The sequence below is a fragment of the Siniperca chuatsi genome, linkage group LG13 (assembly GCF_020085105.1).
Source record: "Siniperca chuatsi isolate FFG_IHB_CAS linkage group LG13, ASM2008510v1, whole genome shotgun sequence".
NCBI lineage: Eukaryota > Metazoa > Chordata > Actinopteri > Centrarchiformes > Sinipercidae > Siniperca > Siniperca chuatsi.
The window spans coordinates 26,849,304-26,868,083 of record NC_058054.1 but is presented as its reverse complement, the minus strand read 5'-3'; the positions used below and the strand labels follow the sequence as shown (position 1 = coordinate 26,868,083).

Below are 18,780 nucleotides of genomic sequence, written 5' to 3'. Positions count from 1 at the left end.
TATACATGCTTCTGCAGTCATTCAGTCAATTCATTCTCAATATAGCCAAATCTTCTATTCTCACAACATGGCACAACATCTGGGGAAGGATTGGAGTTAATTGTGCAGCAGCTTGCAGCTCTAATCCACACTTCCAATCACTGCCTGCCTGGATTTGAACAAGTGACCTTTTAGATTATTGACTACCTCTCTAACCTCTGTCAACTTGCATAACTTCTCTTTGAACTTCAGATTTAAAATATATGAAAGCCAGCTTCTACACTGAATTAAATTGCCTGTAAAATGAATCAGACACCTCTCTCTCTGTGTGTGTGTGTGTGTGTGTGTGGGTGTGTTTGTGTGTGGTGGGAGGATTACAGAGCATCTTTAGGCATCATGTTTTATCGAAGATGAGGAATAAGTGAAGGCATGTTGCCTCATCAGTAAAATAAGCAGTCAACAATTCACTATTTTATTCTATTCAATGGTGGTGTTCTATTCAATCATGTCTATTCCATTGTGTTCGGTTCTATTATATTCTTTATCATCCAGTGTAGTTACATTCTAATGATATTTTGTTCTGCTACAATATTCTATTCTGTCAGAGGAGTGCTGAGCCAAGTGTGTTATATAAGACAGCATCCTAAAATCGGGCAACGCACCAAAATCGTGACAGATAAGCATATACAGAAGCCAAGAAAGCGGGACAGCAAAAAAACGGGGCTTTGATGGTAGCTCAAGTTAAGCCAAAGCCTCACGCATACACCTCGCGCATAGGCTACATGGTGGTAGCCAAAAACGTCCCAAAATCTCCACCGCACGAGGAGGAGGCCATAAACCCCGGGAAAAGTGGCCTCTTTTATTATAAAAACGTTGTTGACGCGTGTCATTGTTTATTTACCTACCAACAGCTTCCAGCACAGCAGCCAAAACGAGATCATCTCCAGGCGGCCGCGGCGCGCGCATTCCTCTCCACCTGTCCCCAACGGCAGCGCGAGCAGCCAGGCGGCCACCCGATGGCGCGAGGAGGGACGCATACAAGCTGACTGTTGCCGCGCGTGTATGTGTGTGTGGTGGAGAGACGTAGAGAGTGAGGAGAAAGGGGCAGAGAGAGAGGAAGGATATATCGACCTGGACTATTATGTTGCCAGTGAATTAGAGCAGAAGAGATAAATCTGTATTGGCAGACTATTGTACATCTCTCTCTCTCACACACACACTCTCTCTCTCTCTCTCTCTCTCTCTCTCTCTCTCGCTCTCTCTCTACTGTATCCCTGGCTCTGCCTATCTGTCATCCCGCTGCACGCGCGTGATGCAACCTGCCGTTCCCTCCCTCCAGGCTCCAACACTGTAAAAGATAGCCATCTTAACAAGTGGGCTAGGCCTATGGCCTGTAACATTCACTAAATTCACGATTTGATTGGATGCGTTACGGTGACATCACGATTTGGTACACTCTTAATACAACACAATTAACTAGGTAGTGTTTGAGAATATTCCTTCCATTTTTAATGTAGGCCTATTATAACAACCAAATATAAAAGAGTGTTATAATCGAGACTTGGGAATGAAACAAGCTTATTTTGCCCCCAGAAATGTTGCTGCTTCTGGCCATTTAGCACAATTCACCTGACTTAAACTTGCCAAGTGACAAATATAATATGTCATCTGCTAAAAAAAAAAACACAGGCCAATATCTAACCCAGTATAATCTGGCATGCTTTCAGTAAATATTGATGCATCTGTTTTTGGGTGTGCAGTTTTCTAGACATCAAGTCAATATGTCAACCTGGCACATGCTCACAGCATATAACACAAAGCAAAATCACTGCTTAGTGTAACAAAAACAACCAAATGTAGAAACATACCTCAGCTGAACAACCAGTGCATTGTAACAATTTAAACAAACCATGCAGCAAACTTCAATTTACCACACTGTATTTTATTTTTCTTGTTGAGTTATGCAATCTTAGTTTCCTTGAAACAAATTTCAAATTTTAACTTCATTTTGTGCTAGGCATATAGCACTAGAGCTTGTTTCTGAGTGGTTTAATAATCTCGTAGAGAGAAGGAAGTTGAAGTGCTTGCATACATCCCACACATTGTACTCACTTAATTAATTGTATTTTTTCATAATAGGATTAATTTTGTCCAGATGTTTGCAAACTGTTGTAGTTTGGTCCCATGATTTGGTCCATTTATTAAGACGGTCAGCTGTTGGAGCTGCAGTAGTGTAACACACAGCTCATGGAGGCAATTAAGATACTTTAAAACCCTTAGCTCCTGATTGCCACAATTTGCGTCTAAATTCGTATTCCTTTTTAGAGTCATAACTCTGTCAAATCTGAACACACAGACATGTTCCACATATAGGCTATTTAGATTCAGTGTGACTTAGTACACTTCCCAAGGATATCATTAACTGATGATAATTGTGGATAAATGTCCATAAATCCACTTAGAAATCATAGACAAAAGATGCTACTTATAACTGCAGAACTTGCCTCAGGTTTTCTCAAGTTTTCTTCAGTTTTTAAGTAATCCACTGATATTCATGGGTACAGTGCTAACAGGAACTGCTAATAGCGCATACTTTTAATGGTGACAATTTGCCAAAATATAAATAACAGTATACCTCCCCAAAGAATTGTGATAAATCTAGTTCCAAAAAATGGGGGTGCAGTTGTCTCAATTTTGTTTGAGGGGGGGACCCACAAAGTCAGATTTTTAAAATCCCTGTATTAGACCTGTATTAGATCAGCAAAGTGTCTAATATACTCAAAATTATTGATTGTATTGTTTTGTTATTTGTAAAGGTATGTATTTGTTTACAGAGGTAAGAGCTCATTGACTTTAATTTATAGTGCGGGAGCAATTTGGGATTCAGTGTCTTGCCCAAGGAGCTGGGGAATGAACTGCCAACCTTGCGATTAGTGGACAGCCCCGACCAAAACATCCTAATTTAAAAAAGTGATTAACAGAGGGTGGGATTTCACATTTCAACAGCTTATGTCATATACATTTATTTGAATAAACAATTGATTTAGTTGCTGGATTGGAGTGAACAAACTGCCTCATTGTCACAGGCTGGATGGTTTATCCAGTCGCAGGAGAAGTGATGGATGAAATTAAATGACCCTGCTGGAGTTTCATCCATGACCTTTAACATTGTCGGACAGACTGTTATGTCATCTGTGTGTGTATGTGAGCGTGTATGTGTGAGAGAGAGTTTGTGAGCAAGGTGAGCTGAGGTAAGGTTCCAGTGTCTGCACACCAGATCACAACTGGCTGAACAGTCCAAGCACACACACACACACAACAAAGGAGTGGGTGCCAGCCACCCTGGATGAGGACAACAGATTAGAGAGAGGGATACAGACAGACAGGAAGAAAGGGAGACAGTGAGATAGACAGGAAGAGAGAGATGAGTGGTTTTGCCATCACTATCAGAAGCAAAACCCAGATTTGAACTTCAGATACGAAATCATTATTGAATTCCCACCAAACTGGACTGCTGACGTAATGACTTGGACTTTAATCTGGTGACAGTCTACTCTTAACCCTTCATAGTAAATAATAACCTTGGAGTATATTGGGCAGCTCTGAGACTATTTTTAAATGCAGTATAGATTAAAATTGATGTGGGCAAATTCTGTCCCTGACAGGGTTGTAACATTGTACGTGTATTCGTTCAGTACAGGACGTTCGGTTCGATATGCAACTTCCTCGGTTCAGCACGCCCTGTGACCCAAAAAATTTATTGTCAAAATAGTCTATTTATGTCTACTACTCGCATGTTCAGAACAGACATTCTTGAGTGATTAGCCAGGTTAGTCAAGCTCATGTAGTGTTGCTGCCTCCAAATGGCAAACACAAATGAGAGACCAAAGCTGGAGGAGCCTCCTGTGACATTTAGATCCACTGTATGGAAACATTACGGTTTCCCGGTTAGTTACAGCAAAAGTGGACAACGATTAATGTAAAACTGTATGCCGACATTGTTCAAATGAAGTAAGGTATGTCTGTGGAAACACTTCAAACATGGCATTTATGACGGCATCACCTGAATGTGTCAATTAGGCTGGAAGGCGAGTCCTTCTCCCCACAGCGTTCAGGCAGCCTCTCACTGCAGATTTGGTGCTTACAATGAAGAATTACTGACATTTGGTTTGCCTCCTACTTAATGACAGGACTTTCTCTATTAAGATTGATCACTTGTGGAGTACCTCAAAGTTCCATTTTAGGTCCTATTTTATTTGCTCTGTACATGCTCCCTTTAGGCTCCATCTTCTGCAAGCACAATGTCCCCTTTCACTGTTACGTGGATGACACGCTAATATACCTTCCATTATATCCGGGGGAGTCCAACTCCATCACAGCCATCCTTAACTGCCTCCAGGATGTGAAATGCAGTATGCTAAAAAACTTCAGTCTTCAGATAAATGATAACAAGACAGAACTGATTGTTTTTGGTCCCATCAACACCACAAGGAGTATAGCTAGCCACTTAGGGCCATTGACATCAAACCTTCATGCTCATGCCAGGAATCTTGGTGTCATATTTGACTCTGCACTGAAATTTGACAAACAGATCAACTCTGTGGTGAAAGGTTGCTACTTTCAGCTAAGGAACATTGCCAAACTTAGGTCCATCCTCTCCTTCAACAATATGAAGACTGTTAACACAGCATTAATCTCCTGAAGGCTTGACTACTGAAAATCACTGTACATGAGTGTTGGCCAGTTCTCTTTGTCTCGCCTGCAGCTGGTGCAGAACGCTGCAGCGAGACTATTAACTGGTACCAGAAAGAGAGACAGCATTACACTGGCTACCTGTCAAAGACAGGATTGATTTTAAGGTTCTTTTATTTGTTTTTAACCACACATGGGCTGGGACCCCTGTACATTTCAGAACTTCTCTGTCTCTACTTCAACTCTAGGCCCCTTAGATCTTCACAACAATTGTTTTTAACTGTTCCACGATCAATGCTAGTTGATAAGGGAGATTGTGCCTTTGTGGTGGCAGCTCCAAAGCTTTGGAATAGCCTTCCGCTCATGATGAAATGTTTACCCTTCACTGACACTTTTTAAGACAAATCTCAAGACCTGGATGTTTTTGAATGGCCTTTGGATGCTCAGAGTGGTTTAGGTATTTTATAATACTTTACAAGTTTTACTGTGTTTCTGTTTTACATTTGTGCACATATTTTGATATTGCCTTGCATTCTGTCATTGCTATTTATTATCATTATTGTGCCTTATCACTTTCAGTGCAAGTGCTTGTGTGCCTTTTTACTACTGATGTCATTCTACTGGCTATTGTGGTGTTGTGCCGTTGACTTTAATTTGTACACCACTTTGACAGTATGCCAGTATTTGAGTGCCTTAACTGTTACAGTAAGAATTATGGCAAATGAGCCACTGTTGAATGTTTACATTTTTCAAAATAAATGACAACTGTAGCTGTACTGAAAACATACCGAACTGTCAAGTGTTACACCCCTAGTTCCTGAAGTGTGTTGTAAAAACAAGTCTACAAGACAAGGCTGTGCCAGGATCAGGACTAAGTATATCTTTCAATGTTTTACTTATGAAATAATGAATATTCAATCAATATGGGTTAAATAGTAAAGGTTTTGGATTAAAGTTGCTAATGGTTGGTAGCCTATTAAATCTATTTTAAAAAATGTACTGATGCACCACTCTTCCTGGGTTAAAGCCACATGTCACCTCAATCACAGCAGGAGTTGGCTTTTAGCGGTCAAAAGGCAAAATAGAGTGTGACCAGAAATGGAACATGCTTCAAAATTTCTATGTTTAAGACGTTTAAGTCACATGCTTCATATATGTCATGACATATTCGCTAAGTCTGTTTCTGTTTCACTTTGTTACATTTTTTTTGATACCCATAACTTTTCCACCTCAGCCAAGCGTAAAAACTTTTTGCGATATTTTTGAGGGGTTTTTTTTATTTTCAACGTTTTTACAAAAACAAGTGGATGAAACACACCTAGTGACTGTCAACACTTTTGATTCTGTTGATTCACCTATTCACTCAGATCTCCTCTGTATGAGGTTTTGTAGTGCTATAAAAACATCATGCTACTTCTGCCTTTGTTCCTGACAGACAAATGTCATACTTCACATGACCACTAGAGGCATTTGACATCGGGCTAAAGGCTTGATCAGAGACGGTTAAGAAAGTAGACGGCTCACTTGAGAGCCATTTCCTGTATCTGTGCCATATGGGTTTAGCCATTGCCCCGCCCCTTTAGGAGACTAGCGGCAGGTCCTGAATCTATTCACTCCAATGGGAAAAGTAAACGTGAGCACAGATTATGACTGATTATTTCCCCTTAGGGTCACCAAAGTAAATATTGGAGCCATGACACTAAAATGGCATTTTTCAGACAGACCAATAAAGAGAAAATTTACTTTGATCAAGACCTGCCTCTGTCTCAACCACACACTCTCGCGAGATCTGGCAACATCTCTTCTCTAACCGTCGGTCTGGTTTCACTGCAGTGCTGCCGAGGTCGCTTTCCAACTGGATAAACAGAAATTTAAAAGGGACTTGTTCATGAAACCATGATTTAAAAGTTGAAACTAAAATAAAACTTGTTTCTTTACTAAATAATAATATTATTGTTATTATTATTTAACTGGGGAGAGGCGACCATGCCCACTTAGGAGTCAGGAAGTGTATACCATTTCATACCATTTGTGCTGCCTGTAATACGTTATCTTCTGTTATAGAGTATCTTTGGCTTGATCACACCAAAAAGTGGCACAGCGCCATTCATCTGCACATCTTCATAAAATATATGCTGCTAGAAGCTTGGTGACCTGGGGACTACTTGCAGAGCTAGTTGGTAAACTATTGTAGGTGGCGAACTCTTTGCTAACATACCAGCCAGCTGGGAATATGCTAGCACTATTCAGGCACAATATTTTCGCAAGCTTGTTAGCTTGATCGCTACTGGGACAATAAGTTCACAGTTTATTCAAAAGTCGTATTTGTACCATCAACTCCTGTCTCATAACTGTCTGTAAAGCATTTCTCTTTTGTGGAGCAGTTTATACTCTGATAGAGGAGGTTACAAAAGGTAATAAACTAGAATAGCTTCCCCCATTTTGGACTTCCTGGCTCTTTGTTCCCTCAAAGGTCAGCACTACCAAGACGGCGTGCTATTGGTTAACAGGATGAATTTGCATCTCAAAGTTCACCAAAGTTGCATTCAACACAAAAAAAATTGCTTCAGCCCCATTGATTGCCACAAATCCATTGAAAAAAAACATTATTTTTCCTCAAAATTTTGCTGGACTTAATCCTGTTGTATTTCATGTGAGGACAGTCCCCCTCAAACAGCAACTGGGTAGCATGGATTGACTTTTTTAAAGGGACTACACTGTGGGTTTTAGTACGCTCTTCAAATTCTCTAATAATGCATGAATTGTTTGTGTTCTGTGTCAGAGGAACTATGTCAAAGGGTGGTTCTTGCAATAGTAATGACTGAATAGATGGAGTCACATAATGTAATACAAAGGGAAACCCAATAGGCCTTTTTCTCAGCAGACATTTTAACACGAAAAGAAGAACACACAGGTGTAATTATGCTGCGTTCCAGACAACTCTGAACTTGAAAATTTCCGACCTCCTACTAAAACGCCACTTAAAGTCAAAGTTCCTATTTGTGAACTCGGGGCAAATTCATCTACCCCGACTTCATGAAGAAGCAGTTGTCTGACGTCACATAACAGTGGCAGCACCCATGGAAGCTCACATTAGGCTACATTTCAATCAATAGGGGAGGGGGGTAGGATGTATTTGTAGACTACAGTATTGTATTAGGCTAGTGAATAGAATATGTAGATACATTTCCGAGTATAAAAGTGCCATAATATAATATGTATAATGTCTGTTCATTCAAGGAGGCTGCACTGCTGAGAAATCAATTGTGTGTACACTTGCCAAAGAAACATCAGTTTGTCATGGTCAGCCATGTTTTTTGTTTATGTTTGATGTCATGCACCTGGAACGCTTAGAAGTGCGAAGTTGGAAATTTGAAATTTGAACTGGGAAATTCTGAACTCCAACACTGTCTGGAACACAGCATTTATAGCATTGATGATTGATGATTACCACAGGCACGTGGCAAGTGTTGTGTCACCCTCACTTTCAGAGAAACATGATTCCATCCCCTACTCTTTTTCCTGAGATGAAACGAAACGCTAATCTGTCAAAACAGTACTTCAGAGAATGAGTTCCCCATACACGAAAAGCTATCGGTCTAGTTAGATTGATTGAACGGCCATCCAGCCAATCACAGCCACTTGGATAGCCATTTGGCCAATCCACCAGGCCATGGAAGAGTAAACAGTTGACGGTACGTCACTCACTGTTGTCGCTGTCGCTGTCTGTGATGACAGAGTAGAGAATAAGACAGCTAGTAAGTAATGTAGAATTTTCTTTTGTAATTTTGTCTTGGTATGTGATGTCTCAGCTTAGATTAGCCGTTCAACATAAAATGAAACAGGCTATTCTAGTTGTTGTGCTAGCTGCTAGCTAGCTACCTCAATCATTCCAAATGCAAGCCAGCTTGCCGCCAAACTTAACATTAATGTAAGGTAATGGTGGCTGACCAGGCACCTTTTAACACACCTGCTGATTTTAAATTAAGGACTGGTCTTGGCTTTATCCATTTGACTCTACGTAGTTTGATCACTAAAATGGATTTGTATCTGAGCACACTCAACTGCTGCTGATGTAATTGTTTTATCTGAAACTTGGCCTCAGAAAGTATGGAGTAAAAGGCTGTAACAATGCATGGTTCACTTCAGAATTATCCAATTACTTCATGAGCACAATATGGCATGGGCAAAAGCCAGGAGAACAAATCTTGACTCAGACTGGCTGCTCTTCAGGCGACTACGCAATGCATTCACAGTTGCAATTACAAAAGCCAAACTTCAACAAACTGAACAATCATTTGAACTTTTGGAAGTCTATTAAATCTATAGCTGGAAATAAAAATAATACAGCGTTTCTACCGTGCATTGTTAAGGACACACATAAAATCTCTGATAAGGCTGAAATGCTTGCTTGTTTTAATGAGCATATCATTTCCTCTGGTTCCTTGTTTGACTCTTTCAACATTACTCATGAAAATTCTCCTATTGTTTGTTCTGATGGTCATTCTACAGTAAGTCAGTCATTTAATTTTTAATCTGGTTACTCTCTAAACCTCTCTCTCTCAAAACCTCTCTCTTTCTCTCTCTCTCTTTTTCTTTCAAAACCTCGCTCTCTCTTTGTCAAAACCTAACACGGCACAGGTGGATGGACGCCCACCATTGAGTCTGGTTCTGCTCGAGGTTTCTGCCTGTTAAAAGGAAGTTTTTTTCTTGCCACTGTCGCCAAATGCTTGCTCATGGTGGGATTTGTTGGGTCTCTGTAAATAATATTATAAAGTGTACGATCTAGACCTGCTCTATAAGAAAAGTGCAATGAGATAACTTCTGTTATGAACTGGCGCTATATAAATTATACTGAATTGAACTGAATTGAGTTTTTTATTCCTGGTTAAATAAAGGTTAAATAAATAACCAAACTTAGAAAACAATTTTATTTGTGAAACAGTTGAATTGTTGAATCTCAACTAATAAGCTATTGAAATGTTACAAATAGTCTATAAACTATTTGTGCGTGGACTATCCAAATACTGCGTAACCTAATGCTGTTCATCCCTCCAGTAGAGCTCCACAGACTTAGAGAATCTATAGTTTTTACTTTCATTTGTCACCTGTCTGTATGTCATATCAGAGGTCACTGACTGGATCAGCTTCCATTTTTAATCAAGCAGTCCAATATATGAGTATAATCCTACTTTTATGTGCTATATCAAAATTACTCAACACTGACTGTATTGAATGCAGTGGAAATCATTACATGTTTTTCTCTTGACTAGTAGATGAAAGACAAGGTCATAGCTAGATGACACTGTACCGCCAGCTCTATCACACACACACACACACACACGCTCACACACTTGCTCACTTCCTCTTCCTTTCACTCTGTGAACATCAATAGTGTTTCCTGTATTCCACACTCACATTCTCACTTGTTGTAGATATTATAATGATTCATGGTACACAGATACAAATATTGCGCTGGAATTCTGCAAATTCCATTAGACCACCATGACAGAGCTTCATGCAATTCAGTGTTTCTGCAACCAATTGTAGCTGTACATAATATTAGGATGTCTTGCATAAATGTGACTGGGCAAGATTAATTGACCAAGCTGAGAAATATTATTAAACATTTTCTAATCTAACTTATTAAAGCTTGCTAAACCCATCAAAGTTAAAAACAAATCCCTCCTTCTCCTCTCACTGATCTTCAATCTCTCAGTGTATTCCAGACGATCCTTTCTCCCTTGCCCAGTTCTACCTCAGTTAGTAATTTCCTACATTTCCCAGAATGCCTTTTGATAACTACTGGAGTGTTACCTTTGATCAATCAGATTTGGGGCTATATTGAGTAGCAGCCAACCACACATACCCATTGATGTGACTGGTTGAAGTTTTTGGTAACACTTTAATGGGATAGTCTGCCTACAAGGTTATAGACTATTTGTAACATTTCAACTGTTTCGCTTTGTCTGTAGATGTTTAACAGATTATCAATAGAGTATATGTGACAATTCATGAACAACCAAACCTGACTTTGACAATTGAAGTTAAATCAGGTCATTTCATGATTGGGGTCAAATGTCTCAGAAAGGGATGTGCTTGATTTGCTAGATTAGAAATTAATTTGTTATATGAAAAATGTAAAGACTAAACAATGTCATGTATTATGTTGACTATGAGTCTTTCAAGGCAAACTTGAGCTGCATGTCAATATTCTGTGTATAATTTCCAAAGTTGTTTCCTTAATTTATCTTGGGCTTAGGTTAGAGAAATATTGATACAATATAAAATATAAATTAAAAATGCCAACTCTCAGACTTCTCCATAATGAATAGATCACATACCTGAATGAGAATATTATCTGACTTTGCATAAAATACACACCAGAATGTGCATATTCCAAAAAATATGAAAAAGGTATCATGAAAACATCACGAAAATTCAATTCAAGGAGGACAAAATACTCACATTCTCTGATGAAGGCTTTGTGCCGAAACACATAAGCGTTTTTCTATTGTGATGTGAGCCAAATAAACACGTGGAATGTGAGTATTTAGTCCTCCTTGACTTCAATTTTTGAGATGTGCTACCATTTTCATGTTTTTTGGAACATGCTCATTGGATTTTGGGTTTAGCACTCCACTGAGAATCCCATTGTTGAAGCAACCTCTTCTGTCAATACACACCAGAATGTGTTATTCTTTTCCCTAGAGGTTGCATATCATAACTCTAACGCTGAGTTTCACAACAGAACACCTTGGTTGGATCTCTTCGCAAATACATAAACCACACAGAAAACCAAGAAGAATATAACAATGTCCTGTCCGAACAAAGAATCTTTTAGCAGTTATTAATTCCTTACCTCGTCAATGTGTTTCATAGGCCTCAGAAAAACTTTCAAGGCAAGCAAAAGAATAGTAAGCATTGTGTCTTACCTGCTGTTTTAGCTGTTAAAGTGGTGTGATGTCAACTGGTTTCACTGGTATGAAAGCTATAAATTGTACTATGTTGCTATTCCTATACCACTGTTGTTCTCTTCTCCCTTATATTATTCCTGTCTTCCCCCTTTATATGCCCACTCTCTCTCTCTCTCTCTAATGCACACATGTCAGTGCCAGCAGGGTGCATATTGAGTGTGTGTGGGCCGCAGCCAATCAGAACAGCAGCTTTAGCAACATTTGCGACACACACATGTTCAGCCTCACACTGACACACTTATTATAGGCATTCACAATACTCTCTCTCTCACTCACACACACATATACACACACACACACACACACACACACACACACACAAGTGAAGCACATCTGTCATCTGTGACCGTCTTATCCAACCTTTCAGAGGATTAGTGTGCTGTTATTTTTTGATGCTGAAACTCTACTTGATAATCTCTCACACACGCTCATTGTCTATCTGAGATAGTGATTGCATCATTATGATTATGTGTGTGATGTCTTTACAGCGTAACAGTCCTTGTGTTTCATAAAAGACATGGAAAAGCTGCGATTTGTGATATACTGATTTACATGCAGAGTTAACTTGGGTTAAGCATGTTATGTAATACACTGATGTGATGTCACACCAATGTAGTATTTTTACTCACAACAGTTACAGATACCAAGACAACACTAGACAACATAAGCCTTGGGATATCACAGAAATTATTAGTCATGTAAAATATCCAAAAACAAACATGAGAATTAATTTAATTATCATGCAAGTTCAGTTGTATGTTAAAGAGTCAAGAAAAAACAGTGTCTTCTTAAGGAAAATTTACTAGAAAAACGCTAAATCTTTTTCAACTGTGGACCCTTCACCTGTTGATACTAACAAAGCTAAAGGCTGCAACCTTCCCACCACCATGAGACGGTGTACCCTGGTCCTAAGCCCACAGTCTGCTGCCTGTGGATGCTATAGACTGCTTTAAGTACCAGATTCTAGTGGACCACCTAAAGTATGAGGAGGCACTGCTCATAGCGGACTCCTACACCAACTCACTGCAGCCCTACACTGACATGATGGCCAGTCTCATTGAGCACTATGGTCAGCCTCACCAGCTAGCTCTCAGAAGAATTGCTGAGCTGATGGAGGCCCCGAACATTGCACGTTGTGACACCACTGGGTTCAAGCAGTTCGAACTAAGAGTGAGAGCACTAGTAGGTATGTTGGACCAGCTTGGGGACAGTGGACAGACTGAGCTCCACTGCGGGTCACATGTGACACGATTGCTGTCCAAGCTGCCTGAGGACATACAGACAGAGTTCAAGAGGTTCCTGTACCCCATGCGTGTTACCATCCCCAGCCTTTAACACTTTTCTGACTGGCTCGATTACGAGCTGAAGATTCAAGAGACAGTGTATGAGTCTCTATACAGGGAGGAGAGGAGCAGGGCAAGACCCAGGACCGAGCGCTGCCGTGACGGCAAGAATGGCAAGAGCACCAGCATCCTGCACACCACAGACCAGCCTGAGAGCACACCAGCAGCAGGAAAGCTGTCCCCCAGCGCCAAGCAGCCAGAAAGGACGGCGCACTGCCCCTACTGCACCAACACACAGCATTTCCTTGACCAGCATGCAAATTTTGCACAGATGACAGTGGAACAGAGAAAGCTGTGGATCAGCGATGCGGTCGCTCGCACCAGGCTGCACAGTGCCGCCTGAAGGTAGCGTGTCAGAAGTGTAAGGGGAAACGTGTAACAACTGTAACTGGAGAGGCGGTCTGGGTGCAGCCAGGTCTTACTCAAAGTGAGTAAGGTGCAGTGGTGGAAGAAGTATCCAGATCCTTTACTTAAGTAAAAGTACTAATACCACCCTGTGAAAATACTCCACTACAAGTAAAAGTCCTGCATTCAAAACCTTACTTAAGTAAAAGTTTCTAAGTATTATGTCATAGTTTGGGGTTTTGTCCTGTTTCCTGTTTTATTTTGTAGTGTTCTCCTCTCCTCGTGTGTCTTGTGGTTTTACTTCCTGTCTTTGTTTGCTTTCCCTCCAGTTTAGATTGTTGGCCCCGCCTTGATTGATTGCACTTGTGTCTCGTTGTCTCCCCTTCCTAAGTGTATTTAGTCCGGGTTTTTTCCTTTGTTCATTATCGGTTCATTGTCCTTGTCATGTACATTATCAGTTGTACTGTGTCCCTGTGTCAAGCATCCCCTCATTTCTTATCTGTGAGTTCTGTTGAGTTGATTCTTTGTTCCCTTGGACCTTGCCTGGATTATGGACTTTTGAACTTTGCCTGCTCCCTGTTGGATTTGTTTGCCTAGTTGGACTGATTCCCTGGTTTTGACCACTGCCAGTCTGAAACCCATGTAAGCCTTTATTCTTCATTAAATCATTGCACTTTACCAGCCTGCCTCCGTTGTCTGCATTTGGGTCCTATTCCTTGTGTTCCCTGCTCCCTTGTGTGACAACCACCATGACATATCAGCAAAATTAAAGTATCAAAAGTAAAAGTACTCATTCTGCAGAAAAATGGTCCCTGTCAGTATTTTACTATTATATATGAGTACTACTACTACTATTACTACTACTTTATATACTGTTTGGTATCTTAATCTACAGCAATGCATCATATTCTATAAAATCACCATATGTTTGAAGCGTTGCTGTCGCTGTGAGAACCACATATCTCTAAAAAGTCAACTTTTCATGAGCTCAAAAAATCAGCCCTGTTTTCAACTTTGTGACAATGCATTTTCCAGCCAATACAATGTTTTGTTTTGTTTTGAATAGTTTATTTATCTTAACAAATAGGAGAATTTTTCTCAACCCATAAAGGAACACTTCATCCTTCAGTTTATCAGAAAAATTCATAATCACCAAATTTGGAGAGACATGGTTTTCACTGGACAGGAAGGGTGTGAAAAATTGTAATATGTTGGGCTGGACAGTTCAGGGGCTGACCAAGCAGTAGTCAAAGGCACAATAGTACCTGCATATCTCCACCCTCTTACCCACTGCAGAGCTTCTGCAGAGTGTAGAGAGATTGTGGCAGCTAGATGTCCTCCCCTAGAGGAGTGAGAAGCTTGTCACACGCTCCAGGTACAGAGTGGTGCCTGCTGCAAGACCCACAAAGAGCAGCCGCATACTGCGCAGAGATTGAAAAGCTGGAAAAGATGGGCTATGCAGTGACAGAGGAGCAACCAAATCCTGGTTCATCCCGCATCACATGGTAAGCCACAATACAACTGAAGGACTGTCTTCAACTGTTCCTTCGCGTATAAGGGAGAGAACCTCAATGAGCTGCTGTTGACTAGTCCCACCTTGAGTTCCAGTTTGCTGGGTGTACTGCTGTGATTCAGAGCCAATTGCTGTCAGCAGCAATATCAGGGGTATGTTTCATCAGGTGAGGCCTGAGGACAAGCCCTGGCTTCACTTTCTGTGGCACATGTAGCCCCTGTTGTGCCATTTTTGCAATGCAGAAACATATATTTGACCATAGCCAGCACTCACACTCACTAAGTTTATACCGGGAAGTGAAACTTTTTTGGCTTCATGCGCCTCTGACGCTGTATCCAGTTCTCTTTATACATCCATGGGTCGGACCCGTGAGAACTGGGTTGAAAGAGAAAAAAATAAAAAGATACAATAAAATGAAATGCATGTATGTTTGTCTTGTATTCATTCATGCATTCATGCTCCCGTAGCTATACAATAGGTAGCATATCAAACTAACACATTCATAGCATATAGCACATAGCATAAGCTAACATACACACGTCACAGCATAACTTGCAGCTTAACCATCATTACTTTATTCACTTTTAAAAGCGTTGCTTTACTTGCACACTACATACACTCACATAGCATATGTAAATTATGCACTTGAAATAAATCATAGAAAAACATAACCGTAAAATTAAACTTGTGTACTTATTACACAATAATGCTAGTGTAATTACAAGTTAATTCACTTGTGGCTAGTGGCTAGGCAACGTGTGTTCTTTTAATGTGTAGAAATGAACTTGAATTCAAACATACCTCATAGGCTGCGTACTACTTAAGAGGGACTAAGTCTTGATTACTTCGTTATAGTAGTATGTAGGTTACAGTACATGCCTAGTATTTAAACTTAGCTTGAGAGCTAATCTTACCATAAATGCCATTTTATTTTATTTCTTCTTTTCTTCCTTGCAAGGAAGCATGGCATAAGATGGCATTTATGGTGGACATATTTTCATTTATGTAAAGGGGAACACATTCTGTATTGTTTTCGTATACATGTATTCTTCTGTAGATCAACTTTTCTCATTTAATATTATCCCTGCTGAGTCAACACACATGAAGGCATGATTTAGTCATCCCTCCTCTTTTGTGTCTTTTGTTTGGGGAAGTAACCTTTTTAAATGTGCATGTGGCACCTATTCATGTCCATGATAAATTAATTCATTTGAATTCATTTATAAACCCCTGGACTTTAATAGCTCCTGTGTTTCATCAAGTTTTCTGCTCATGTTCAAAACTTTTTGCACATTCAAAACCTATCCCACATATCTATGTTCTCTGAGATTTCGAGAATAAAGTCTTAATATTTTTAGAATTTTTTTTGTTAATATTACGAGAATAAAGTCATCATTTAATGAGAATAAAGTCAGAATATTAAAACAAAAATCTACCTGCCCTATATGTCACTCTGCTGTGTATTAGCCCATGTTAGGGGTTAGACACTGAACCCCGTTTGGGACTGTACTGGATGAGACAAAGTTTAGGGAAGCAGCTGCGCACTGCTCTTCATCAGAGGTGGAAAACCGAAACTATTCTGATCAGGCATAAATGTCACCACAAATCCACACAACTTCCCCATCTCCGATAAAGTGCAGCTCACAGATGCTTCGGTGGGAAGCATCCTGGAGTAGTTCCAAACAGAGCCAAGTGAGGGGAACGCAGAGACAGCTACATAGAGCTACCGGTCAGAGGAAAGACGCCACACTGCAGTCCAAACTTTTTACAAGTCTGAATAACTGTAGCCTGCCAGGAAATACTAAAACATGCACATAAGACTCGAAGCAACCTATTCTATTATGCCTTTTTTCTCAAAATATTACAACTTTTTTTCTCATAATATTATGACTTAATTCTCGAAATCTCAAATTACTAATATTTCTTTCTAACAGCGGCCCTAATACTCCATCGTGAAAGACTAGAATTCCGCCTTTTGGTTTATGTTATTCTATCACTATTTTGTGACTGACTGTTAACCGTTTGTGTACCAAATACATTGACTAGAAACTGATGGACAACAGTGGTTATATTTAAATTTTTTAATCAAAATTATTGCTGGGGACAATTCAGTAGCCACTGGATATTGGTTGATACTAATTCTATGCCCTTGCTTCCTTCGCGTTTCACTTGCAAGGTGTTGACTAATTATGATGTGCGGAACACTTGATCAGCAGTCATTAGTTCCGCCTCTAGGAATACTATATTATTATAAGTAGGAACCAAAAATAGCAAGGTGGAAAACTAGAAACTAAACAGACAATGTGAGGAAGTTACAATCATGAAACCAAAAAATATAAACTATACATTTCTCCCTTATGGTGTCGGATTTTTTCTCAAAGGAGAACACAGGACAAGTGATTTGCAGAGCAGATATGTATGCTGTAGGAGACAATATTTAAAACGATTACAATACAATATCCATTTGTAATGACTACAGCAAGCTTTTATGGTTATGTTTAAGCACTGGAAGCTCATGTTTAATACAGAAAAAGTCCACAGTGACTTGACACAACGTGTTTATTAACATTTCTCGAAACCACGATCTTTCCCTAACTTTAATCAAAGTGTTTTGTTGCCTAAATCTAACCACAAACAGGACAAAATATGTAAACCCTGGTCTCTGGAGTCAAAGAATGCTTTGTATGGCCACTATCCAGCGTGACGACCTCCCTGCGTCTCTTGTGCAGTACATATATGTATTGCTTCATTTGCACAAAAATGTTTTGCCTCTGAACGTAATCCAGGCAGAAATTATGTTTGACACCACAACATAATTGGGAAACCAATTTAGTAATATATAAACATAATTTCTAGGAGACAGGGTTTGCCTACTTTGCACAACTGGTAATCAAGCATTGATGAAACAAATAACATAGTGCTCATTTTGCTATTCCAAGAGTAAGGCTAATTCAAGGGCTCAAAGTGGAAAGTTTGTCCTGAAGATAGTGCTAGAAAGGCCATTGGATTGTTAAAATCAAAAGGGTTCATGCACTGTGGAGCATAAATGTGCTCATCAAATTTACAGCCAATTGTGGGTTAGATTGCAAGATAACTCTCTCTGTGCTAATGAAAGGGAGACACTAACGGACCCCCTCTGCATGTTGATGCTAGATTGTGAAACAATTCCCTAAAAGTCTTAATTATGGGGGGGGTATGGAGATTCTAAAATATATAACTGGATTTTGTGTATATATTTATAGAATAAAAAGATACCGATTATTGAGTGTTAGTTTAATGTTGAAGGTCAACAAACAGAATTTCACTCAGGTAATTTAATTTGATTTCAGATAACTGATTTAATCCATGAAACTGTGTTCTGTGTTTCTAATTTTATTTTGCTGTGTTGATGAGTTGCCCTTTGAGTGCTGCTGGTCAGATGTTGTGGATGTTAAATAAAGAATTATGCTATACATTGTGGGCTGTAATCTAAAGCGTTCAAATTTTACATTTATGGCGAAACCCAAACCCTTTCTCATGTCACGGATATTGTACTTCACAATTAACTTCATAACCTTATGATTATTTTCGTTCAGATATTTGCACACAAAAAAACATTTATGTAAGTATACTATTAAATTAATTTGAAAGATTATATAACTTTATGAAAATGTAGGACTATATTTGTTTTATAGCATCAGGTTGATGCTAGGCTGTATGTCTGCCATCAGTATTTTCTGCTAATAAAGAGAGGTGCAAGTGTAAGTGGATTAAACTCTGCTGATTAAACCTGCTGTCCCCAGTGCATTAGTGTCCCCACATACTGTATAACAGAAAAGATTAGGGCTATAGGCTACAATAGTGAAACCATGTAGGCCTAAAGCCTAAAAGTGACATTAACAATGTCAAAGTCATAGTAATATAGGATAGTATTGTATTTAACAAGCATGAT

General features: G+C 39.5%; 1 protein-coding gene across 5 annotated transcripts in view; it reads right to left on the bottom strand.

Annotated features, from left to right (window-relative positions):
• The window catches only part of LOC122886424, a 50,238-nt gene extending 38,488 nt beyond the window's left edge, over nucleotides 1–11,750 (bottom strand). For 3 of the 5 annotated variants that reach the window (XM_044218613.1, XM_044218612.1, XM_044218611.1), the window contains exon 1: nucleotides 885–1,243. In XM_044218613.1, the coding sequence (XP_044074548.1) occupies nucleotides 885–1,016 (132 nt within the window). In that variant the 5' untranslated portion in view covers nucleotides 1,017–1,243. Of the gene's footprint in view, nucleotides 1–880; nucleotides 1,244–11,606 lie in introns of those variants that run through there. The other 2 variants (XM_044218615.1, XM_044218616.1) reach the window with 2 other exon arrangements.
• Nucleotides 11,751–18,780: the final 7,030 nt, after the last annotated feature.